The sequence below is a fragment of the Elaeis guineensis genome, chromosome 1 (genome assembly GCF_000442705.2).
Source record: "Elaeis guineensis isolate ETL-2024a chromosome 1, EG11, whole genome shotgun sequence".
Taxonomy (NCBI): Eukaryota; Viridiplantae; Streptophyta; class Magnoliopsida; order Arecales; family Arecaceae; genus Elaeis; species Elaeis guineensis.
Window position 1 is genome coordinate 151,954,443 of NC_025993.2, and position 26,311 is coordinate 151,980,753.

The 26,311-nt window shown below is 40.2% G+C and overlaps 2 protein-coding genes and 1 long non-coding RNA gene across 7 annotated transcripts; all 3 read right to left on the reverse strand.

Moving 5' to 3' along the window:
• Window positions 1-1,586: 1,586 nt before the first annotated feature.
• Window positions 1,587-15,534, reverse strand: LOC105033453 (pre-mRNA-processing-splicing factor 8A). Of its 3 annotated transcripts, XM_010908277.4 has the most exons (26): window positions 15,035-15,533; window positions 13,991-14,114; window positions 13,802-13,894; window positions 13,030-13,420; window positions 12,202-12,691; window positions 11,291-12,081; window positions 11,049-11,134; window positions 10,793-10,975; window positions 9,896-10,210; window positions 9,500-9,804; window positions 8,965-9,419; window positions 8,696-8,822; window positions 7,755-7,996; window positions 7,533-7,656; window positions 7,234-7,423; window positions 7,035-7,142; window positions 5,346-5,599; window positions 4,516-5,132; window positions 4,321-4,427; window positions 3,970-4,224; window positions 3,402-3,875; window positions 3,156-3,317; window positions 2,885-3,082; window positions 2,521-2,799; window positions 2,092-2,334; window positions 1,587-1,975 (listed from the first exon to the last, which is right to left on the reverse strand). In XM_010908277.4, the coding sequence occupies exons 1-26, from the start codon at window positions 15,319-15,321 to the stop codon at window positions 1,784-1,786; spliced, it is 7,092 nt and encodes a 2,363-aa protein (XP_010906579.2). In that variant the 5' UTR covers window positions 15,322-15,533; the 3' UTR covers window positions 1,587-1,783. The 3 variants fall into 3 exon arrangements, with proteins under 3 accessions (XP_010906579.2, XP_073100065.1, XP_073100070.1); XM_073243964.1 differs by having other exon boundaries at window positions 3,156-3,875; window positions 15,035-15,534; XM_073243969.1 differs by lacking the exon at window positions 15,035-15,533 and adding an exon at window positions 14,865-14,889 and having other exon boundaries at window positions 3,156-3,875.
• A 2,526-nt stretch (window positions 15,535-18,060) lies between these two features.
• LOC105033454 (pentatricopeptide repeat-containing protein At3g16610-like) lies at window positions 18,061-21,793 on the reverse strand. Its single transcript, XM_010908278.4, has one exon. The coding sequence runs from the start codon at window positions 21,297-21,299 to the stop codon at window positions 18,831-18,833; it is 2,469 nt and encodes an 822-aa protein (XP_010906580.1). The 5' UTR covers window positions 21,300-21,793; the 3' UTR covers window positions 18,061-18,830.
• Window positions 21,794-22,679: 886 nt separating this feature from the next.
• LOC105033459 (uncharacterized) lies at window positions 22,680-25,359 on the reverse strand. Of its 3 annotated transcripts, none has more exons than XR_012134557.1 (7): window positions 24,542-25,359; window positions 24,281-24,460; window positions 24,014-24,185; window positions 23,788-23,874; window positions 23,517-23,629; window positions 23,271-23,422; window positions 22,680-23,183 (listed from the first exon to the last, which is right to left on the reverse strand). It is a non-coding gene; the product is annotated as an uncharacterized lncRNA (long non-coding RNA). The 3 variants fall into 3 exon arrangements; XR_012134558.1 differs by having other exon boundaries at window positions 23,271-23,444; XR_012134561.1 differs by having other exon boundaries at window positions 23,517-23,651.
• Between the last annotated feature and the right edge of the window lie 952 nt (window positions 25,360-26,311).

A 26,311-nucleotide genomic window follows, 5' to 3' on the forward strand; every position in this document is an offset into this window, starting at 1 on the left:
CTGGTTTCACTTCTTCCTGCTTCAAGATTGATTAATTGATCTTCTTGGTTCAAGATTGACGAACTGATTTATCATTCTGAGGGTGAGAGCTATAATCAAGTAGAAGCAAGCATCAGTTAGCACAGTTTGCTGTAGAACGGTATATTATTTGGTGTAGGTCAAACATGTTGGTCCAGGATCCAAACTAAATACCAATTAAATCAAACAACAATACTATAAAAAAAAAATGGAGGAAAAATAAATTGATTCAAAGAAAAAAAAAAATCAAAACAATAGATTTGACCACTCACACAAAAAACCCTCGATCTCTCCGACCAGTACCCAAAGACTGATGCAAATGAACCCTCGCGATAGCTTGCTGCTGCTATTTATAGAACAAGAATCCTAATATAAGATCAATTTCTGTCTTGCATGGAGATACGTTGAAATCAAGACTTGGAGCCGTTATGTCACTATTCCAAGAGACGAGGTGGTCGACCACATCAAACCACAGTACTAGATCTCGTAATACTACACTTTCCGAATTGGACATGCCGGATTTGAGTTGGTATAGAACTTTTGGTCCACTTAATTTTATAATAAGAAGAGAGCCATGTCTCTTTAGGAAAGCAACAAACTCTAGGTCAAAGCATGGTTAAAGAAATTCTAATAAGATGAAGACTTTGTAATGAATCTCAACATTCACGTGCTTGGTCAAATAAGTAATTTGCTTATCAACATCAGCTTACTTGGTCAAATAAGTAATTTGTTAGATAATTTAGATTTGAACGAAGTCCTATTAAGATCGGATTCCCATTCTCCAAATAGGAGACAAACTCTAGGTCAATTTTCCATTGGGTGCATGGTCGAATCAACCACATGACCACTTAAACCCCTAATAAGCGGTTGACTTAGAATCCCTCTCCCATTCCAACTCTCCCATTCCAAGCAATGCTGCAACTCCAACCGGTGTCCAACTCCCATTGCATGTAACCATATGAATTCATGCTTAAAATGATAGTGCTCATTGATAACACACACAAAAGTACATAACTTTTTGATTCGCGGTTGCGATATTACCGGTTAAACTCAGTGCTCATCCCTAATTTTTATATTTTGCTCAAAGCGCCTCGCATTTTGTTCCAAGGACATGAAGCAGCAACGCCCATTGGGCAGGATGTTAATTGTCCTAGAAGAACTCGAAACCGCCTACGATCTTTCAGAGCAGCAGCAACAGCAGCCACTTCAAATACAGTCACAAGGTAACCCATCCTACGAGGCTCCAAGCTTTGCAAACACCTCGACCAACCATCTTAACACATGAAGTTTACCAAGGCTTAGACAATGGTGAGATCTTGAAATGAAAACCATCAAAAATTGCATCAATAGTAAGTTGCGAAATCAAAAACCCGACCATCTTTCTAGCCCTTCCAAGGACCAAATATTCACGGGGTATGTTGAAGGACCAGCTGTTGACCCTTTCTTTTTAAAAGATGCGAGGTCACATTAGAAAGTCCTGTGGTATATGCAACGTCCCAGCAAATATGAACCCTGAATGCAGCCTCCTACAGTCGGTCCTACGTAACCAAAATTAGACAACACATTCATACTGCTTAAATTGAAAAATACAGTTTATCACTGGATAGTTTCTATATACAGCAATCAAGTACATGGTAGAAATATAGAAATCCACCATCACACACAAAACATACAAGCATGCGTCGTCACATGCATAGGTTAACGTGTTCCTTGTTCCAGAGACATAATTAGAAAAAGAAAAAGCTAGAACCTCAAAACCAACCATCTACGTAAAGGTATCCTCTCTGTCTGCATCTGCAGTGTCCCCCTCTTCCAAATTACTGAACTCGAGAAAATGTGTCGGCCTATGGTCTTCGTGATAGTAGTCTCGAGGTGTTCCAAGCTTTACACCATATCGCATACTTACTGTGTGCTTTACCCCCATGAAGTTGTAATTCCAGGGACCATTATCTGGAACCTGAAAAGCAAACCAAGAAAGGCTCATTCAGCATCTACTCTTTAAGTAATTGTGCTGGCATCAAAACAATCTCATCTTCATTCAAGTTGAATTAGATATTGGTACACGTATATTACCATGTAGAATCCCAAGAACCGGTCACTGAGAAGCATCTGCACCTTTTCATAATGTGTTGGCAGGTAGCCATGTGGATTGCTTCCAGTGTCCTTGTTGACACGGCCCCATTCATAACCTGATGGCGTGAGTTTATATGCTGTCAATGAGCAGGATCCTGGAGTGAAGCTACATGTCAAAATGATGCACTTCTCGCCATCCCATTGTTTGTTGTTCTCTAGAATTCGCGCATGACATGTAACATCCTGCAGCAGAACAATCATATAAAGGCTTATAAGAACAACATTTGAATGGCTAATATCAATTATCATCTTTTTACAGACATTAGACAACTGGACAATTAAGCGATCATTTCTGTCATGCATGGCTGGAAAAAAACAGAATAATTTTGAGCAATCAAACCATTTAAAAAACTAAAAGTTAAAAACAACCTGAGGAGAGAGTTGGGGAAGCTCGTTAGGCTGAGTATGCATCCATCCCAATGGCTCCAGGTCATTCAAGAAATCATGCTCTGGAAGAGATGATGGGAGATGGACCTGCTGATGAGTCCCCCATTGTGGTGCCATGACTATGCAACGGATCTCCTTCACCTGTGGATTATCTTGGGGGCTTAACCCATATAGATATCCTGCAATCTGTGTTCGTAGATCTGCTATGCAGATGAACTTCTTTAATATGTTCTTAGGCATGATGTAAGTGTATCCAGTCTCCTGTTCATTAGAAAAAAATTCCGTTGACACCTGTTGTTGACATTGTAACTTCAGAAGAGTAGATAGAAAAGGGTCCAACTGGTACCTTAATGTCATCTGAGTTTACATAAATATGATTGACACGAAGATAAAGATTTGTTGCCGATATAGCCCTAACACGCCAGTCGGTTTTAGAACCAAATGCTTGTTGTTCATAGGGACTGGTTGTGGTGACTATAAGTTCATCCCCATGCACATTTGTTGTCCTTGTTGTAACTGCAGTCAATTGACTAGCTTCTTTGGCCTGTAGACAGAGAGCTTATGTTAGCATGAACTAGCAACGACATCTCAAATCCCACCTAACCAAAATATATCACCTGTTTTTCAATTTCAGCAATCTGTTGTCTCTGCTGTGAGGGTGGAGTTATCTCAGCACCAAGAATTATATCACGAATTTCAGACTGTGTTAGCGCAGAAGTGTTCACGTTGTTCTTCTTAGCATAGTCAGAAAGTATGAGATCTCTCAGTGCAACTTCCACCTGAATCAAATTTGCTATAAGCAATCCACAGTTTTTAATCAATGAGAATAAAAAATCATAGGTTTTGCATGTTTTGTTACATACCTTCATCCACTGATCATCTGTAAGTGTAGGCCAGATATGGTGTGGTTCAGTGATGATTGTTTTGTCAGGCTTCAGTAACATCTTTGCCTTCTCGTTGTTCACATGGAGTGCCCGTAGAATCAAGATAAGACGAGAGAAGGCAGTGTACGATGAAATACTTTTCAACCAATCATCATAAATATTGAAAAGAACCATCTGAGGTTCAGTAGCCTTCAGAATCAAATCGCCAAACTTCTCAATTTTCAAGCAAGCCTGGAAAGGCAACTGAAGCTCACTCCCCTTGATCACAATGTTGGGGAAATCAAGCAAATGGACCTCCAAAGGATCCAACATCCCTTTACGGGTCACAATAATTTGCTTTGGTTGCTCTTCGACTGGCAACGACCGCACAAGAGCAGCCACCTCCTCTGCAGTTTTCCATTTTGCCAACTGCCCAAGACGCTTTTGCCCTGCCCACACACTGGTGTGGATCACCTGCGAAATACCACCGATTCATGTCATGCCACAATTCATGTAGTCAAAAAAGGTTAAAAGTAAAACTAATTTAGAAAAAAAAATGAGTTGGAACCTTGAGAAACAGCTGCCCTGTCCTTGGGTTGAAAATAAAGATGGCACCATTGATGGGTTTTGTAGTGAGATTTCCCTCGAAAGTTTTATGGATTGTAACACGATATACATTCGTGTCATCAACAAACCATATGATTTGGTTGCTGAAGATCTCCCCATAGTTTTGAGATGAAAGATATGGTTCAGTAGGTTCAGATGAATACAGTTGTAGACCCTTCCTTATCCGCTCCCTCAAAACATATAATGCTGGATTTGACTGCACATGGATATAAAATCATGAGCAACAGAAAATAATGGGAGAAAGGCTTATTCGGGAAATGTAGTACTAATTCAAAACCGTGTAGAAAGATACCTTCATTATTTTGTTCATTGCTTGAGCCAGCAAAGGCTTTGAACCAGGGAACCAATTGCCAAAGGCTGAGTGCAGATTATATGCTAAATCAATTCCAATCATCACACCTGTCAAAGAAACAAAATATCATTTACTCAGAATTTCCAAATATAATAATCACTGAATCAACTGACAACCAAAAAAAAAGAAACATACCAGTGGGAGATGGATATATGGACATGTTGTCAGTTGTGTAATCCATAAATTTCGCCCTCGTGTAACGTTCTATATCATGTGAATCATAGTCTCCCCAACGAAGTTGCACATCTATCCAGTATTTATTGCTTGCTTTCTGATCAAACACATCTTTCGACTCAGCAACTAGGCTTGGTTTAGACATTGGCCATCTATGTGCAGCGAAAAGAAGAATATCAGCACAAGAACTGTTCATCTTGTAACTCTTTCTTGGGTGGATGGTCTCTTTCTGTACAGTTTCAATTTCTAATGCATCCAACTCCTGATCCAGAACTTGGCAGAGATCCATAACAACACTCTCATGAACCTTTTGCCAAAGATGAGCACGAAATATCTGAATCAAAGATATCTTCAATGTAGGTATCTTTCCATGCATGAATATTCCTGTAAGATCAAGTTGCACCTGGAAGCCTACATACACATTTGCACGATTTATGGTAGGAGACCACCACAAAGTGAACCTTCGGTTTGGGATTTGATTCAGCCCAGACCGTTGTGCATTTGTAAGCTTCTTATATTTCATGGACTCCTCAAATCCTGATGCCTTCTCCCAAAAGAGACCTTCCCAAGTTGGGAAACTGTAAAACATGACCCAAAGTTAAGGATCGAAAAATTGTTAAGGCCACAAGCATATAGTCCATTAATCTCCGATCAGGAGTTGTCAGGATACATGGTGGTACTCGAACACCCATATCACCGACCACAGGCACAATACTAGTATGGAAAAGAATAAAGCTCGCTGATACACCATCAGTACATGAAACAAAAAAAGAGTATGTTTCAGAACTTACTATGTCCCTTTAAATAATGTGTGTTCTAGAATCCCCTCGACTCCCCCAAGTGCTTGGATGACATCAGTCCGATAATTATTCAAGTTCCAAAGCTTGCCATCATGTCGCTGGTGGGTCCACCAAAATGGATTTTGCTTCAACACTTGATATTGCTTAAAATCAGTTCGTACTCTCCACCCTTTGTCATATGCCAGAGTATGACGATCTTTTTGGAAAAGGGTGTTGATCCGAGGTATCCCCCTATCCCAGGAATCCTGTTAAAAGTAGGACAGTGCCAAGTGTTAGTGGTCCATTTAGCAGCAGAGTGCACACAATTCCCCACTATAACGATGCTAAGCCCTACTTTTCCTGGCATACGGTCAGTGACATCCCACATGCATATGTCCATGCCAAAAGAATACCCTCTGAAAGCAAAGAGAAGGCAGACAAATAGACAAATAACTAGATAAGACATGCACGCACGCATGCACGCGCACGTGCACACACAGGGGCAATGCCACAACAAAGCAAACCAGAAAAATGTCAAATGAAAATACTGATTTTATCATAACAACCATTGTTAGCTGTAAGCCTGTAACAATAGTGGCAATAGACTGTAATCACTCTTTATATGTAAGCAATGCCTTTTCACTTCGAATAAACTTACTGTGTTTATATGAGTAACATAAATTACAACTATTAAAATTATGAAACATTGCAGTACCAGACTATCATATATTACTTTTACAATAAGTACCGAGAGGTCATAAGACTAAAATAAGTACTAATTATATGGCATTACTTATGACAATAACATATTGTGGTTGAGCCAAAACTATGAAAAACAAACACACCGTTGCCTAAGACCACAGTTACTAATTATATATATATGTGTGTGTGTATGTATGTATGTATATTGGTATTTTAATTTGTTTGGACTTGAAAAATACTTGTACTGTACATGTATTATAAGTCTGAGCAGTAACTTTATTTAGACCTATGACTCAGGTTTCTTTTGGACAGAGCTCATGCTTCACTACGCAACGATCTTAGCAGCAGGCCCCCCCAATCAAGGGAATTTTTTTCTCCCTGACATGCAGATAAGTTTGGTGGTGCCTCTATTTTCCTACCCCCTCTTTTATCTCCCCCCTTATCTGCAATTTCCAGTCCCCTAAAGAACCTTTGCTTACCGCAGAACACCACCCCCACTCCCCCCACCCCCCCCCCACAAAAAAAAATCCAAAAAAGAAAAGAAAAAAAAAACTTGCATCCTCCCCAAAACAATAATAGAATGAGATAATATCTAATGAGAAGCCTCGCAAACAGAGAAGAAACACATACCCCTCTCTCTCTCCCTCTCTCTCTCTCTCACAGTCATCTGCACGCACTTGCTCTCATCATCACTCATTTTATTTTCCCTTCCTAGGCTAGGGTCAATAGGGAAGCCATGTCGCCACCCACGGCCCATGTGCGCGTGTTGTGTCATGTCATGTCCATGTGGCACAAACTCTATTTTTGCTGTGTCCTGCACACAGTACTCGAAATCCACCATACAACCAGCTTCTAAACTATGGCTTCAACATGGTCACATTCCAGGTCAAAGGTTTTAGGCAATATACCATGCAATGAAGCAACAAAATACAGCCATGCTGAAAACAAAGTACCAAGATTAAACCAAAGAAAAAACTCGGAAGCAGTTAAAAGGCACACCTCAAGATCTTCAAGGGTTAATCGTCTATTTTGTGATTGTGCTTCCTGCCTCTTTAAAGCGTATTCCGCCCAAACACGTTGTGAATCAATGAATTCGCTCTCCCAGGGCTGAAAATTTGAAGGGGGAAACCCAATATGATTAGAAAATGATAGAGAGTCCACCAAAAAATAATAAACAAAAGCATCTGTTTTTATCAACCTGTATGTAGCGGTAAAGGTTTGGAATAAGCTGATCCTCCTCGTGGCTCATACCACTACGGAAATGTGTAACCCCAACATCCGTCTGTTGACTATACCTTAGATCACTTTGTGGGATCAAAATGTGACCCATTGACAACATACCAAGGCCCCCTATTTCTTTAGGTGTGTAAAAGATGACAGGAGGAAACCTATCAGGCAAAAAAAAAAAAAAAAAATCAAACTCAGAATATTCAAATGCTAAATCATCACAACTGAGAAATGGTTTTTAAGTGACAAAAAAAAAAAGAAAAAAAAAACCTGCTAGGCATCTTCGAATTCAGTCCAATCTTGATACGAGTTTGGATCTTATTTTCACACTTGACCAGCAGATCTAATAGCTCCTGTGTGTGCACAGTTGCTTCACGAAAATAGGTCATAAGACCTGCCAGACAAGACAGTTAATTTCAATAGCATGCATAATAAACAGACTATTATTTAAGTCCAAGAAATATCAAATTGATAGCATCAGTTCTATATTACCAATAAGAGCAGTATTCCATTTGTTGACTATCTTAGTAAATGTTGTTGATCCTGAGGACATAAGAATCTGCCTCACACGATTCTCAAACACCTTCATATGTTCATCATCAACACGTAAGAAAGCTATTGCTGTTCTCTCTTTGGTCTGCTCATTTTGCAAGTTCCAAACTCCATCTTTAGTGTTGCTAAATGCCTCTTGAGTCATTCTTATCTTTGGCAATATGCGGACCTCAAATCCACACCTGCAATCAAATACAGTTTACATAAGTGGAGGAAATGAAGATAACCATGTTAATATAAGCTTCAATGTCAAGAAAAATTAGTCAATGAGTGTGCATGAAGCAAGCTGATTTGGTAAAACAGAAATAATAGGCACAGAGAAAAAGAAGCAGGGAAAAAACTTCAAATCCAAACCACTCCCAAAGATGGTAAAGAAAATGTTCCATTCTATGATAATATGCAAAAGAATTACAGGTACAAACAGAACATGTGGAACAAAAAATCACTAGCAAGATTTCAGGCTCAATTAAGAATGTGGATAGCCAGTTCAAAACCTGTATTGAATAAATAAAGATAACCAGAAACAGGCATTATCTTGAAGGCAAGACAAACCACTTCTTATGTTTATTAAGAATTAAAAATATGAGCTAAAATATTAAAAGGACAAATAAGAGGTTATAGTAAAGAGCAAAAATTGTAGATCTTTAGAAAGAAAAGAAGTTGCAAAAAAACAGATGTAAAAAATTAAAATGGCTGCATATCTTAAGGCCTGAAGAGTTTTAAACACATAAATTGAAATTGTGTAGGTGAAAACATATACGTTTTCATGTTAATTATTTTCAAAAATAATAGTGAAAACATATGTGGAAGGACCTCTGACCTTGGTTATATTATGAACTAAATTATACTTAAAAAATAAAACAACTAAACAATATGCTTACATGCTGAATAGCAGATTGGGGTTATCCTTGCTGTAAACAGAGACAAAGCTGTTTTCCCACTCCAATGTTGTGATACTTCGAGGTAATCGATTCTTCATATCCCAAAAAACACTTCGCCCAAGGTTGACTGCAATGCAATAAAAGGAAAACAAAGAAGTCATGAAATACACTCATACCATATAATATAAGATAGAAAGACAATATCTTCATCAGACACTTGAATAAAGAGGAAAACATATTAAAATTGAAAGAAATGATGAAAAAATTACCATCATGTTTCATCAGTCTCATTCTTGCATCCCTTGGCCAACATTTCTTATTATTATATCCAACCATATTTTCATTGTTTGGATCTGGATGCTCTGTAAGATATCGCTGAATCAGATCTCGTGCCTCCTCATGAGTGAAGCGGAACAAAATATGTACTTTGTCAATGTATCGTGAATATAACCGAATAGGATGCCTGGTCTCAATTTTGGTGTCTGCATAAGTAATGAACTCATTGGGCATCTGAGGAGGACCAGCAATTTCACTGGCTCTAGTTAAACCAAGAAGTAAAAGATCTAACACAAGCCCATAATATTGCACAACAAATGAAGCAAATTGAAGACCCCGAATGAGACCATATGAGTTTGTATGACTCATATCCTTGTATGACAACACCACATTGTTTTTAGCTGTGACATAATCAGCAATATTGTGGTCAAGAACCAAACGAAGAAGCCTGCAATAGGAAATGTCAATTAGCCATCTGCACTTTGCAGTAGAAGAATTATGCACAACTGATGCACAGAAGAAAATTACCTGTTTAACATGGTCAAGTCAATTTTCTCAAAGAACTTTTCAAACTTTGTTTGCAGCATCACAACACACTGTCCATCACTTGTGTCCCATATGCCCTGTAAGTTGTTTATACCTTGACACCATTTGTAGACAAGAAGAGGAGGTGGCTCCGAATCAGCAGGCTTGACCCAATTAGGGAAAAGGTGCCGCTTGTCACCTTCATACCATAAATATTGATCAAGATATGCATCCGTAATTTTCTCCAGAGGTTCAATTTCATACACAGGAATCAGGTAACTATACAAATCCATGAACTCAATGCCAACCTGTGAAGGTACAGATTTCAATTCCATTTCGATATCTTTAAAAGCGAAAGTTGGAGAAGAATTATATGAAAGTTGGCATGACATAATTTACCTCTTTAAATGCACGCTGTGTAAGCAGGTGCCGCTTTATCCTTGACAATGCCTCATGTGGATTGTCATAGGCTTGTTCAATCAGACCCAGTTCTTCCCTTTGTAATTGATTCAATCTCACTGCCACACTATAAGACTCTTTCAGCCTTTCTAGTGCCAGGATAAGAAGTTTAGTGTCATGTTTGTATGATAAAGGTGGAAATGGTATAGGAGAAAACTTTCTTGACTCCAGCCAATGAACTGTTGTAGTGTAGATAGCAACTGCTTCTTCAGGGGTGACATATGGACCATCTTTCAAGTAATTGTGTTGCCTTTCCTAAAAATAACAAATATGATAACATGAGGATTAGACAAACACCTGACAAGATCATGAAAAAAGAAAACAGAAGAAGAAGAAGAAGAAGAAGAAGAAAGAGCACCAGAAACATCTCAACTAAATGACAAAGAAAACACAAGAGCATGAAGGCTGTAAGTAGATAAGTTAGAATTGTGATAATCATGGCACAGATAGGGTATCTATTAACATATTTGCAGATGTAACCATGCAAACAGCACCTTCCTAAACGAAAAGAGGAGCTCATTTTCTTTAAAAAGAAAGAAAAGAAAAGAAAATACAAACTTTCTAAATCTGTGAACTGTATTTGTGTCTGCACGGCAATTTCTGGATAGACGTTGGTAGATCAATTGGTTTAAAATAATTATTCCTCCTAAAGCTGATCCTTACAGGTTAATCGCTCTTTTCCTTTCTTGTATGAAAATTATAGGCAGGAAAAACATGGGCCCACTTGTTTATGCCTTTCACTCCATAACATCCAATAGTTATGCAGTGATCCCATCCATGAATTCAGGGGAAAACTAGTCAGAACATTAATCAATTATAAGAATGAGTTTTGTATACCTGCTCAGCTTTTAGCCACAAACGAGTCAACCTTCCTAGATTCTTTCTACATACAGTCTTATCAACTGTTGCACCTCTTCTAATACGCTCTCGATTGTAGTGAGCAACATTGGTCCACCAATCTGCCTTGGACTTCACATAACGAAGAATCATGTTTTCGATAGGCACTGGCAGTCCTGGAACCTGCAAAAGTCTGTAATGAGAACAAGAGGAGGAGCAAGAACCACTACCAATCAAAATATAGGAATTTAGGTACCTTCCATGGTATGTTGGCTTTCCAACAACGCCATGCCTCACTTAGGTGTTGCAAAATAGTCCTAGCCTTGTTCTGCTTAATGCCCTCTGCAAATGCAAAATATTAATGTCAGATTTGGATTTGCATAGATCCAGCAGGATTACTCTTCTGGACCAGAAAGATAATGCCTTCCTCATCAAGATCACAAACAACATGACTGCAAATCAACATGTAGCAAGAATAAATTTAGACAGCGAACTTGCCTGGCATCGCATCAAGAACATCATGCATAACAGCAGCTCGGAGTTCCAAGTCAAAGTGACTCTCAACACGTTGCTTTGTAACAGTCTTGGCAACTCCTTTGGAATGGCGACCCTCAAATTGGCGTGCAAGCAAATTGCCCAACCATCTTTCTAACAAGGGCACAATGCCACGAAGGAAAAACAACCACACCCTCCACATAGGGGCCCAAAAGCCACAGCCAGGACCTTTCCCAACAGGACCAGTATTGAATCGGTAGTAAATCAGGTGCTTCAAGTCTTTACACATTCTGATCTGCCGCATCAGTCGGTATTTGTAACGGTACATTCCAGTCAGCTGGCCAACATGTGCAAATATATACTGCAAGCCATCAGCCAACTGAAAGGCATCAACATTGCCCAGACGGAACTGAATATTGGCATCAACGACAAGCTTTGTCAGTCGCAAAATTTCACGACATAGATGGAATGCATTTCCAAATCGCGACTTCTTCCGCTCCTTTGTGGTCAGTGTCTTTACAGGTTTCAAATTGAAATTATAATCAAGGTGAAGATAGTTAAGATTCTTTCTGTGAATCAACAGATTTAGCATATTGTATCCTTGCTTACAAACTTGTAAACCTGCTTCTGCCCAATCCAGTTCTGTTGTTTGAAAGAATTTAGTTGCTTGGAGTGATCGGAACAAGTGTTTCTTTTTTTGTGCCTTTGGAGGTCGATGATGCAACTCATTCAATACAAAACACTTCAATAACTTTTGATAACTAACACGAACTTTAACTGGGTATGATGGAGGGCTGCACATGAGATAGTATTACATAAGCAGAATGTAGACATATTTAAGGAGAAAATAACATAACAGGAAACATACAATAGGACAATGACCAAACATAACAGTAGCAATAAATGAGGCATACCAGTGCTCCTTGTACCATTCTGATACAAGGGGTATATCTTCAGCTCGCCTAGTACGACCAGATCTCGTGTTGAATGGGCGTGGTGCAAACAACAATGAGATACCAGCAGCCGTAGTATCAGTATATAGTTGAGTGCTTTGCAGTAGAGGTTCAACTCCATCTGGAAGACAAAAATCATCCTCATCATCCTCTTCATAAACTTTCTTCTCCCGTCGGTCAACCTTGTTGATGGAAGTAATGGGGTTAATCAGAGGATCATAGTAGAATGCAGGTAAATCAGGATCCTCGGCTTTAATAAACATTATCATAGGAGTATGATATATGCCAAGCTTCACTTTCCTTGGCCTATTGTTGTATAGATGAGGAAATGCTATTCTGTATTCTGTTCTGAGTGGCTGGCGAATAATGAGTTTATTAATGTCATTAAATTCATTCCAATCCTCATCTCCTTTTTCCATATCACGGTACAGTGGCTCAAACTTGGGGCCTCCTGCAATGCATACAATAAGCAAAGGGAGACAATTTTCAGTAAATTCAAACCATTAACACATTTTTGAAACATATGCAACTACAAATTATGGAAGCATTTTCTACTAAAATAATGTTAAGCATCCAGCATTCCATATTGCACTGTATGCATATGATGGTGCTTTGAGGGGTTCAATTCAAAACAGTACATAAACCCATAAGATGGGCAATCATAATTGTTCCTAAATCAAAAAAAAAGAAAAAAGGTTGTTTACAAAGACAAATGAGTGATTGATGTTCTAACAAGATCCCAACTGATTATATAGGATTTAAATCAAGTACATATAACGAGAAACATACCTGGTATGCACATATTCAGCGCTTTGGCAGTGAAAAACGACTCCATATCAAACAAGTAAAAATAGTTTCGATCAATCAAATCGGAGAGCAGCTGTCCTGCAAGCCGATGAAGAGTTGCCATGATTGGAAGTGAAAGATGCCACTTTCTGTAACTTGGACCATTTATAAGCTTTGTTTTTACAAGAGGTTTATGATCATAGAACCATGTATATACGGCAGAATCTTCTTCTTCATCTAATTCCAGCTGAATAGCCTCCAACGGATCCACATCTAATAAATTGTCTGCATAATCCAATGGAGGTTCCTCATCATCAAAAGGAGGAAATCGCATTCTTTTGAAGTGCCTTCGGTCTCTCTTCTCTCTTCGCATCATAATCCACATTGTACCCCACTATAGAGGTGAAATCAAAATTAGATTCATTGAGCATGCACAGAAAAACAATTGAAATGATAAAACTTTGTTTTACAAATTATCTACTTCTCACACTATGAAGCAAGATTTGGCCAACAACTCATTAAATAGAGAGGCATGTAAACGTCAACTTACGGCCATAAAGTCTACCGGTTCTAATGCATTTATGACTAGCCTTCAAGTTAATGACTACTTATTTTTCTTTATATCAGAAGTCAAATACACTGGCTATAGAGCCAAATTGCAACTAATGAAAAAGCTCAATCTGACCCTCTTCTGAAATCATCAGTCACATGAAACTATACTATAGACCAGGTCACTTTAAATACACATAACTTTTACCAACTTGAAAAGGCATACCTGTGCTAAATATATGGGTTCAACCACCCAAGGAATCTCATTCACAAATGTGATTGCACCAGTTATGTGATACAAAACTTTCACATTACGAACCTAAATACACAAAAGATTATGTGAGAAAAATCAAGATAGAAAATTTTCTGTAAGAAACAATGCATGCAAAACATTCCAATAGGCTGCAGATATTACCTGCTCCCAGGGCATAGGCATGTTTTCAAGAAGCTTGTACACTGCATGAGGAACAAATTTCAGAGCCCCAAGATAGACACGTTTGTCATGACGGTACTTCTTGGAGGACATGTCTCCATGATCTCTGTTCAAGTGAATAAAGGGTCAAATATTCATCAACTTTAAGTTAGTTTTTTCTCAAACTCTGCAAGCAGCAGTCCTTTACCATCTAAATGTAAGCATTTCTTCAACAGAATTAAAAAAATTCCACATTGATTTACAACAGCTGAAGGAAAAGCAAATAATATGGCTAAAGGTTCCCAGTAACTGAAAAAGCTCATTCAAGAACGTTATACTTGTAAGAAAAATCAAATTTTTAATAAATTTACAAAAAAGATTATGAGAACTTTCTCAGAAACAAAGCAACCTCCATCACACATTCAGCATAGCTATGAAACACATTCACATGCTTAAATTGGGCAGGGTACAGTTTGGATTACCAACATTCCTTATAACAACAACCAGCTCCTAATGAAAATTCATCACGCATATCTGTTCATTTCCAAAACATCTTGATCTTTTAATCAAATTTTACCATACATAAACTTATCCGAAGAGATACCCCATGTATTCTTGCATAAGAATCAGCTACCAAGTAAATGAGATTTGACATGGACGCCAGTCCTTTTTATTATTTTTTGGGGTAAAACATAACTCGAAGCCAGAAAATAAACAACACAAATATTACATAAAAACATCACTGAATGGCACCAAATTAGTTGCATATTAGGAGAAGTGAAGCAGTTCATCGAAGAAGAATCACAAGTACTCGTACTTATTATTCATTAAGAATTGATAGAACTTTATTAATGGTGACCCACGACCCCTTCCGCACCTGGAGATATATCTTGATTATTGCCAATGAAAAGGTCCTCTCTCTTTTTCATCCAAATCACTCCCAGCCTCACATCATCGAAGTATTGCAAGAAAATAAGACACACCAAGAAATCAAGCAAACGCAACATGAAGATAAGAAGTCGAGAACAAAGAAAGGAGAAGGACTACCTGATGATCTTCCTGACGTGCTCAGGGGGCATGTCCTCCTTCTGGGCCTCGACAAAGCCGAACTTTCTCTTGTCCCCGTACCTCTTTGAGTTGAGCTGGTGCCACTTCCTGGCCTTCTCCACCAGCTGCGCCTCCAGCTCCGCCGGAGATGGTGGTATGCTATAGGAGGGCTGCACTGCAGGCGGCGGGGGGACGCCTGACCCTCCCGTCGTCCCGGGAGGCGCCACCGGCGGCGGCGGAGGCGGCGGCATCTGAGACGACGACGACGCCGCTCCGCTATTCCACATCTCTTTTCTTCCTCTTCTCTCCCTCTATACTCAATTGGGAGTCGATCGAGAAGAGATCTGGCGCTCTCTCTCTCTCTGTCTTTTCCCTAGGAGAGCTGCTCTAGGGTTTGGAATGGAAGTGGGGACGAAGGATTGGGAAAGAGAGAGAGTAGGGTAGCGAGGGTTTTTTCTTCTTTGGTTCTTCCCCCGAGCGAATGGCGGAGAGTGGGGGGGGGGGGGGGGGGGGGGGAGGGCAGTGAGGGTGTGCGGAAGGGGGAACGGAAGTAGGGATTCGCTGGTCTCTTAATTTATATAAGCAGGGCCGATTGCGTTCGGGTCTCGTTTCGATTCGGTCTGCTGATCGCTGAGGCGGTGATAACGGTACTGCGGATGGCGGTGCCCGACAAGGGGAACGGATACGATATGGGTCGGGCGAACCAGTGAGAGGCGGTGACGAACCTGTGGTAAGGACCAAATCGAACCGTGGGATCGCCAGAACTCTTGCAGGCTGCAGCGGATTAGCACGTGCAGTGCACGTGAGAAAAAAATTACAGGTAGTGTCTTCTCACCACCGCTTGGAAATTAGGGCATAGGATTATGTATCTAAATTAGGTGTTCAATAACCTAATCAAATTCTATATACAGGGTATGATTTCTTATTGGATCGAAGTCATATCTAGGTACGTTTAAATCTGAAAATTAGATAACCCGAAAACATATATATAAACATATATACGGCATATATAACAGAGAAATGTTAAAAATTAGCAATATGACTTGCAATGGATTTATGCTTTTTTCACATGCATGCTCTCCTTAATTCCTACTTGATGGTATTTCAGCACCATAATACTAACCAACGTAGTAGATTTTGATTATCTTCACTCAAATTATAAATAAAAATAGAAGTTTAAAGCTGTATTATAAGTAATTAGATTTTTTTTTGAAATCAGTCATTCACTTCTTAAATTATATTCCTTTTCCACTCCAATCTGTGGCAAATTCACTATACATAAAGAATTATTGTGATATGAGTCCTTTCAATTTTAGAAGTTGTTGATCCTTATTTAATTACCCCATAAAATAATATGCTGAATTAAATGCCATAGAAACTCATATCCAAAATCAAATCTAAGTGTTCATTGAGATTGGATGCGAATTTGCGATTATGGAGCTTGCTCATCTTGATGGATCTGAATTTGAATCCAAACTTAACATTTTTTATGGAGTTCAGATGCAGATAGACCTTCTAATCCAAATCCACTCCATCTACAGCCATATATTGGAAGTCTATAAAATTAGATTGGTTGAAAATCTGTCTTTCGAAGAAAGCTGAAAATGAAAACAAAAATTGATGGCTCAGCTGAAATGCATACCCAGTTTTATTTATAAATTGCACTAGACTTTGATTTGTATAGATTGACCAGGTTAATATGATTAAAGGATTAGTACCATATATAAATCTTGTTTTTATATTTCATATCAAACGGTGGGCATCACATGATTTAGTTGATAGGGTTACTAAAATTGTTATCAATAATTTAAGTTTGAGTCTTGTTGATAGTATTTACTAATTTATTATTGTGATATATAAATGTCACTAGCATCCTGCACATACAATGCTTTAAACATCACTGGCAACTTGCCACATGGTCAAAAGTTGAATAGAGAGGGTTAAATTGGGCATTGGCCAACATTGTGACACCACCATAAGACGACTCAAATGTTTTCGGACTTTTTATGCTCGACCTTGTCTATGCTAGTTGGAACGGTGGTTTATATTACAGTATTCTGATCATTATCTTGGTTTATATTACAGTGTTCTGATCATTATCTTCTCAGGAATAAAAAAAAAGCCATCATATTCTCTCCCCCTCCCTCCCCACCCCCCCCAACACACACAAAAAACATCCTCTTTGTTTTTATTGTTATCATTACTGGTGTTGGTATTACTATAAGAGACCATTGATGTCGGGTTAACAATTGGCAAAATGTGCCCCAATCAAATTAGTCTTTAATGCATTACTTGCAACTACATATGTTTCTGAAATCTTTTCTTAGATGGGCAACATAAACTTAAATGTAAAGGATGTCCACTTGTTTGTCACATTTAACCAATAGTAGTAAAATATTGTTTGAGCAAATGATCAATTTTAATGATTTATTTATTTATTCATTCTTTATTTGAATGTTCAAATGAGAAGTTCACATAACTCATCTGGAATTGCTCAATAGACTCACTCGAATTAAACGTGTATTAGGGTATTAGCAATCCAATTTATAAGTTTCGAGTTTCAGACTTTGACTTCACTACCGAATGCAGATTTTTATATCTACTAATAATGAAACTTGATAAATACAATCCGAAATTCCTAATTCTGGTGACGCAATTCTCCTCTCTTCAGAGAGAGGGAGGGGATTGAACCAAAAGTTGGGCATGCATTAAAGTATTTATGTGGCATACAACTGGGGCTGTTGATCTGTGCATTTTTTGTTAAGAGTTATTTTGTTCTCAAGTAATGCTCTTTTACCCTACTACTTATCTCCGCTGAACATGTGAGGCTTTGGAAAGCTTTGGCTTGGGACAATGTAGCATTTCTTATTATTTAGTGATGATTTTGTCCTTGTCACAAAAGCCTTTGTCTTCAGAAACGAGCAGCAGTATTGGCACTTTAAGGAGCATGGCCAGTTTAGACATAAATGTCAAGAAATCTGCGGTCAGAATGGCAGCTCATATTGATCATAAGACTCAAGAAGATATCCAGGAATGCAATCAAGATGAGAGAACATAATGGGATATGAAAACATTTGCCAGTTCCTCTACACATCAAAAGCATGAAAGCTTAGTAATTTTACTACCAAAAAAAGGTTTAGTAACTTGATTTAGGAGACTGTAGCACAGAAGTGCTGGGTTGAAGATGGCGCCATATGCTCTCATTCACCCTCTGACAAAAATTGAACACCACACATGCCTCCTGACAAGGATGACTACAAAACAATAATTTACATATCATGCACCCTTAGCAACAATGGTGAGCAAAATTTGTGGAGGCACCAGAAAGTCTCTATCACTGAGCACATGCCACAAATATCTGAGACTCCAATACCATATCAGATTAGCTGCAAAACTGCCATCACTGCCAACATATTATCCCTGCTAATCAGGAAATGTTCTCTGGATTCCTATGTGGCCTGCAATCTCATATGCTTAAAGGTCCATCTTAATTTTCTTCAGATTAAAATGACACTCAAAACCACCAAGTGATTTGCGTAGTATTTCCTCATCACCCAAGCAGAGGATCAGCAGACTATTAGTTCATTACACAAGATCTCATGTCCAAAAGCCACAAAGACTTTCATACCCAATAAAATTTCAATGTCTGTGAACTCTGAAAAGTTGTATCTATGATGGATGATGCAGGTTCTGAGTCATTAAATTAGACATTCAAATAAATAATGTTCCATGCTGAGGCAATGACATCTATGTGCATGCTCTGTAGTTCCAGGCATCTCCTTATTCTCCTCTCTTCTTAGCCAACTGTGATGCCTTTTTTTAAAAGTTCCTGGTCAACAAATCTGAATTTGGAGTCTACAACAGGGACATACCCCTCATCTTTCAATTGTTTTGTTAACCCATCAAGAGCTAAATAAATATCGATACACTGTTTATGCAACTTATCAGCAGTAAGGAACCGATGTAGCTCACCACCGCCAACCTCAATCCAACTGAAACCTGGGTTCTTCTTCACACCAGCCTCTTTCATGGCTGCTCGGACCTGTGACTTATCACTCCACCTGGAAGCATCTGCATATATGTTTGATAGCAGCACCCAATACCCAGAATGATGGGGGTCCAACTCAATCAGATGCTTTGCCGCAACCTCAGCTAGTTCAGTATTGCCATGGATCCTACAACCACTAAGCAGTGCACTCCATATGCAGTCGTCGGGCTCTATAGGCATGTCTTTGATAAATTGATAAGCTCTATCAAGCTGGCCCGCTCTACCTAAATTATCTACAATACAGGCATAGTGAGCAACATCAGGAACAATACCATGCTCGCTGGTCATCATCTCAAAGTAATGGAAAGTCTCATCAAGCAAGCCTGCATGACTACAAGCTGAAAGGAGTGCAATGAAAGTGATACGATTGGGCTTGCACCCTTGCTCTTGCATACTGTGAAAGAGCGAAAAGGCCTCATGAGGACATGCACCGAATCCACAACATGAGATAATGGTATTCCATGAAATCCTATCTTTAAAATCTATCTCCTCGAAGACCTTCCAAGCATCTTCTAAACTTCCACATTTCCCATAAGCATCCATGAGAGCATTTTGGACCACCAGGTAAGATTGACAAAGCCCACTCTTTATCAGATGACCATGTACCACCATTCCTTGTCTAAGATATGAGGAGGAACCGCATCCATTGAGCACAGAGCTAAATGTGTATTCATCAGGCCTGACATCCTCAGCCAGCATTTGTTGGAATAGTTCAAACGCTCCATCAAAATCATGGGTCATAGCATAGCTAGCGATCATGGTATTCCAAGACACCACATCCTTCTCAGGAGCCCTCTGAAAAACTCTTTCTGCTGATCGTCTGTCTCGTTTCCGAGCATACATGGCCATAAGTGCATTGCTTACAGATAGATGAGATTCCATGCCGTTCCTATAAGCATAAGCATGGATCTCGAGTCCACTTTTCAATATCTGACCACACTCTGGGAGGACAGAGGTCAATGAAACTATAGATAGAACTTGCCCTTGATGGCCACGTTGAAAAGCCATCTCGCGGAAGATGGTGAATGCTTGGTGAGTTTGCCCAGAATCTAGGAACCCCGAAATCATTGAATTCCACAATTGGCTAGTTTTCAACTTAACTGCACTAAATAATGCAGAGGCACAATCCATGCACCCATGGAAGGCATACCCAGCAGTGATTGCGGACAACAACCTATCGATGGCTACGGGGTCAGCCACTACTTTCTGTCCATTCCTTAAACAAAATCCATGCAACTCCTTAAGCCTACTTAACAAGGGGATGGCAGGGATCACCGGAAGGAGAGTGTTGAATGTGGCTGAATTGGGTTCCATTGAACCAGATGACATCATCTCCCCGAGCATCTCCAATGAGAGCTCCACATCACCAAGACGAACGCAGCCAGCGATGATCGAATTCCAGCTACTCACATCAACTTCTAGTCCAGACTCTACCATCGTATGGAGCAATTCCAGACCTTTTTCCAAAAACCCATTCTGGGCATAAGCCGAAATCATGGAATTCCATGTCACAGCGTTTCTGTGTGGGATTCTGTCGAACATCCGGCACGCTTCGCCCAAAGGCGCCAGTTTTACGTAGAGATCCAAAAGGGCGCTGGCGCAGAAGACGTTTGCCAAGAAAAGCCCCGTCTTTAGGAGCATGGCGTGGAGCTGGCGGCCGAGGTCGAGGAAGCCGAGGAGGGCGGAGGACTTGAGGACGAAGGGGAAGGTGAATTCGTTGGGCCGGAGGCCGGAGGCGAGCATCTCAAGGAAGAGGTGGAGGGCGGGCTCGTGGAGGGACGAGGAGGTGTAGGCGCGAATGAGGGAGTTGTAGGCGAAGGGGGTGAGGAGGTGGGGAGGGGTGGAGTCGAGGAGGGCGCGGGCGGCGTCAGGGCGGCCGCAGGCGGCGTAGAGGCGGAGGAGGCGGGCCGAGAGGTCATGGTCGGAGGAAAGGGAGAGGCGGAGGACGCGGGCATGGATCTGGGCGCCTTCGCGGAGGCAGATGGCGGCAGAGCAGTGGTCGAGGGCGGAGGCGAGGGCGGCGGGGGAGTCGGATTGGGGCGGGTGGCGGTGGGTCGGAAGGGGGTTCGAGGAGGAGAGGGAGGGGTTGACGTGGCGAGAGGAAGAAGTAGTGGAGCGGGTGGGTGAGGGAAGGAGAAGGGTTTTGGACTGGGGGTAGATGGGAGGACAGGCGAAAATGGGTAGGGACGGGTAAGGCGGAGAGGTGGAAGCGGCCATGGGATGGGAGGGACGAAGAGGTTCGGAGTAGTGAACCGTTGAAGGGACTAATACGGTTTGCAAGTGAGCTTGGTCGGATTGGGTTCACCGGACCATCACAGGGATCAAACGTTGCACGACTAACAACTTCTTCCGAATAAAAGAAATAATCTATAATTTTTTTAAAAAAAGAATTCCCGGTGGAAGCAGGATAGGAACAGAAGTTTCTAATACATTAATCTCGAGATTTGCTAATAGACTAAGCTCAAGGTTTTACATTGGAAACCTAAATGTTCAAAGTGGGAAATATGCTGATTAGATATGGAAACAAAAGCATGTTCACCGTCGAAGATATGATGATTAGATATTGAACCAAAAGCGCAGCTGGCTAGGGCATTGTGAGGACTGTATGATGCACACAAGCACCTCTTATCGCCAATGTCAGCTTGACATATTATTATTGGGAAGGAAAGCAAACCGATTACCTGGATTTAGGAACACAGGTCGTGGTCTGTCGAGTAGTGAAGATTTCAAGGACAAAGAACAGCTTCTAGCACCGGCCAACCTTAGCCGAGAGAAGACAGCTGATACTCAAATGACGACTCAGCTAGCAATCAAATCCAAAAAAAGGGAAGAAACTGACAGCAAAAATATAGTGGTGTCGTGACCCAAGCAATCATTCTTGCATAATTATATTCGCGACCGACTAGTGCACCAAACTTCGGCTGAAGAAGGTTACAAGTCGAGAAAGTTTGGTCATCCCCCGGTACCTTAGCCAAATGATCGGCGGCTGTGAAGAAATTAAACTCTAAACGATCGCAGCAGGGAGGGAAAAGAAAAAGAGGGTAAGGCAAACGGTTGAGATTTATGTGATTTATAAACTAATCAAGGTATCCTATTTCAAATAAAGAATTCTTGAAGAGTTTTTCTAAAATTTCCATCATATCATACAGCAAACCAGAGAACCACGGAAAAGGTCAGTAACATGCACACCTGAATGAAAATTTTGAACAAGTACACATCCATACAATGTAAAACTGAACTTCAATCTAAGAAAAAAAAGAAAAAAAATCTAGACAAACTTATCTCTACCCATATCTAACACTGGACCAGGGGAGGGATGCTAGACCTATAAAACAAAGTAACCAACTCCAGAATTCTCAGGATTTCCTCCTGAAAACTATTCTATTTTTTGCTCTTTCAGTTTAACCTTTTTCTAACACTGGAGAATGATTATGTGCCTCGAGTGACTTAGCAAATATTTTGGAAGTATTTGGTTGAGGAGAGTGAGGGTCTGGAATCAGAATCGAAATGGATGACTCCCATTCCAACCATTCGGTTGAGAGAAATCCCATTCCGATTCCAGAATGAAATGAAAATGGCCCAACCCATATAAAATTTAATCCCTACTCTCCTCTATGGATTCAAATTTTCATTCCAATTTTGATTCCGATTCCGGTCACGAACCAAGCACTTCAGGAGATTTCGCCATTCCGATTCTGATTCCAAACCATTCTGATTTCGATTCCGATAGCAAACCAAGCATCCCCTTTGTGTCAACTGCAGTCTGTCTTCACTCTTCCGGTGATCCGCATATCTGACAAATTGAGGAAACTGCAACCTCCAGATGTTTAAGGGCAACGTCAAGAAAATGAAAATCTGTGTTGCTTAAGCTCTTGGCATTTTTCATCATTTTGATGATTCATCTGGAGCAGAATTTCCAACAACCAGACTGCAGCTAGCACTTGATAAAAACACCATTTTCTGCTGGCGATGTGGTTCCCCATTTCCCTTCTGATTCTAAAAGCTCCGGTATTAGGACAGACACCCCCATCAGTCAGCCCCAGCACAAACTGACTGGGTTCAGAAGGATGGGCAGCAGCGACGAGTGGATGTATACTCGAGCTGAAAACAACACACTAGAGTAAGTTTGGATAAGCTGGGCAGAAGGTACACATCCAGTCAAACACTCATTAGTAAACAAAAACCAACCTCGGTTGGGAATTCAGATAGGTGACAGGCTAATTCGACATCTCAATCGAATTAGAAATAGTAGTAGGATAAGACAGAAGCTTTGCAATCAGAGATCAGCATATGCAAAGGCATTGAGCCATTGCAGAATCAAATTCGAGAATGCAATTCTTCTGCATACATGGAACATAAAAACTGCTGCAAATGTGATGCAAAATTACATGCAAAAGGAAGTGCATGGTCTGTGCAAGTACTACTACAACTCACCTGTTTAAGGCATTCCAATTTTGCTGCATCATATATTGCTAGCTGTCTATCATGGACAATCAATAGTTGGAGCTGCTCATGGTGAAATTGGACTTTGGTTTTTGCAAGAAGACCTGACATTTGTCCAATAGGTATCTGTAAAAATTTGTTAGCTTGTTGCACCGATCCATTTGTTCCCCATATGCACAACTGGGGTAAAAAATTCAAAAGAAAACACAGAATTATTTGTTTTTCAGAAAACTGTAAAAGCGGAGAAAGATATTTCTTGCACCTGAGAGATCTTTAGTGACGACTGTCATCCACAATGTTCACGAGTTCAAGATTCTTTTCATTGTCTAACATTCCTGAGCACCTGCTCCTCATGAGACAAGTATATTTAGCATGTAGAAAAGGCAAGACCGGTAATTCTCTTCTGGTGGTCTCTGAGCTTGCTTTTTATCTGTAACACAATGTTTGAAATAACAACAAGAACAACAATAATAATATAATCTACTTACTGTTATCAGCAAGCAAGTTTTCAATTCAAAAAATGAGGGCAACGTCATAAATGCAGACATGGTAGATTTCGATTGTGAAATCTTCCATGCCTATGGCAATGATGTTATTGTCTTGTGGATGAAAAGCAAGAAAAGTGGCTGCTGGAGAAGGGGACCTGAAAGTTGTCAACGTCTGCAATATTCAAAATACGTGCTTTATAAGCACCAACAAGTAGATCAAGTGATAATAAACGAGCAACATAAAGATATAAGCATGATGCAAATTACCTTAAATGTCAGCATATTGAAAAGGGAAATTTTTACACCTGATGCAGAAACAACAAATGAATCATTCTTTGACAGAGCAAAGCAACGAACAATTTCTTAGGTGCTTGCATCACTAATCTCATTAGTCATTAGTATGTTGCTTGAAGGTTGCCACAGCTGTGGTGGTATGCTCGTTGTTGCCTGGAAAATCCAAGCATCTAGATACCATAAGGTTTCAGAAAAGAACATTATGCACAAGTAACAGCAGCCAAAATTCAGAACCTTCAAAGGAGTATTTCTATCAGTCTTCTGCCATTTCCATAATTTGTGAACAGCAGTTGATGCCAGTGCCAATATAGCATGTCCTGAATTTGTATGGATCAATATGGAAACCTAGAAGGGACCACTAGGATGCGTAAGAACCTCAAACACGAACCTCCTGCTGAGCACATGAATTATTTATTCTCCATAAGAAAAATGATATCTGTGAACCTTGGAAGAGATATTGCATAAACAAAATGAAACTATTGATATGTCCTCTTCAAAATATGACTTTTTTAGGACTAGCAACTTTTGATATGTTATAAATGGTGACCTGACCTACATATCTACCACAATAATATTGTATATGACTATATGTAGGGTGTGTACTTATTGTACAATGAGATTTTGCATCTCCTACATGGATTTTGTACTCTCAGGTAGCAATCTTGATCATTTTAGAGTGATCTAGATGAGGTGGTTGCACATTTACCTCTCAGCAAATCTTATCCACATTTGAGAAACCAAATTCAAAAACCTGAAACATGTTATTGTTGTGCCAAAAAGCCGCTAAATATATCATAATAACAAGAAGCTACAAATTCTCTCATAGAGGTTGTTTTGTTTCTAGTACACTCTTTTTCTATCAAATTGCAGAAATACAATCCGCTCTCATATCCAGGTCATTTCATAGTCTTAACCAAGGTTCGCCGACTTGGAATCGGACCCCGTGCCGACCGGCCAGTAGTACGAGTTGGTGTGCCTCCAAACAGGACCGTACTAGATCCGAATCGACACGAAAATGAGGGAGAGCTAGGGAGGAAGAGAGAGATAGAGAGAGGGAGAGGAAGGCGGGTGGAGACATTGGCGGTGGCCACTAGAGAGCCTCCAAGGCTCCACAGACCTTCGCGAGAGGGATTAGAGAGAGGGGGGGAGGGAGAGAAATGCAGGGAGGAGAAGGTGGCAGAGAGGCCGTCGGACAGTAAAAATATGCCCCGTGAACACCATGGGCCGAAAAAGAGGTGGGTCCCCTATTCATTGTATTTTCTTTAAAAATGTGATTCACAATGAAGCTGGCAATGGATTTACCAGTTTCACTTAAGTATAGTTGACAAATCTATTGTCGATTTCACTGTAAACTGTATTTCTTAAAAAAATACGATGAACAAGGGTGGGTCGCCCATGTTCAAAGCTACGACATCTGTAGGGTAGATTTTCGCTGTCCAGCAGCCATAGTGGCAATCTGATGGCCCTCCAACGGCCTCCTTGCCATCTTCCCCTCTATTTCTCTCCCTCCCTCTCTCTATCTCTTTTTCTAATCTCTCTCGTGGAGGACCGTAGAGCTTCGAAGGTCTCGACGGCCCTCTGTCAGCCTCGGCATACCACCACTGGCCTTTCCATCTCCTTTCCTCTCCTCTTTTTTCTCTCTCATCCTCTTCCTTCTCTCTCACTCTGTTTTCATCGATATTCTGAATCGAACATCCGAACCGCACCAGTTGATCATCAGTATGGTTCGGCATGCTCCGAACCAGATGGTTTGGGACAGTTTCCAATTCGGAGCAGTTCGATGAACCATGATCTTAATAAAGCCAAACCATAATAACAGGTTATGCAACCTCTAAAAACTCAGTGTAATGTGAAAAGCACACTTTCGGCACTCCCTAATTAACCACATATCAAACTTAACACTCATCTTTGTGGTTTCTCATCTTATATCCATGCATATTTTGATCATTTAATCAGATCTTATTCATCAATAAAAGCCCTATGATATTATCTTAATTCTTCAGA

Excerpts from the sequence above, each read along its gene's own strand:
- LOC105033453 (XM_073243964.1), bottom strand. The coding sequence starts at position 15,321 with ATGTGGAATAGCGGAGCGGCGTCGTCGTCGTCTCAGATGCCGCCGCCT. Across the intron at positions 10,976-11,048 it reads AAGCCAACATACCATGGAAG|GTTCCAGGACTGCCAGTGCC; the intron begins GTACCTAAATTC and ends AGACTTTTGCAG. Across the intron at positions 5,133-5,345 it reads ACATTATTTAAAGGGACATA|TTTCCCAACTTGGGAAGGTC; the intron begins GTAAGTTCTGAA and ends CATGTTTTACAG.
- LOC105033454 (XM_010908278.4), bottom strand. The coding sequence starts at position 21,299 with ATGGCCGCTTCCACCTCTCCGCCTTACCCGTCCCTACCCATTTTCGCC.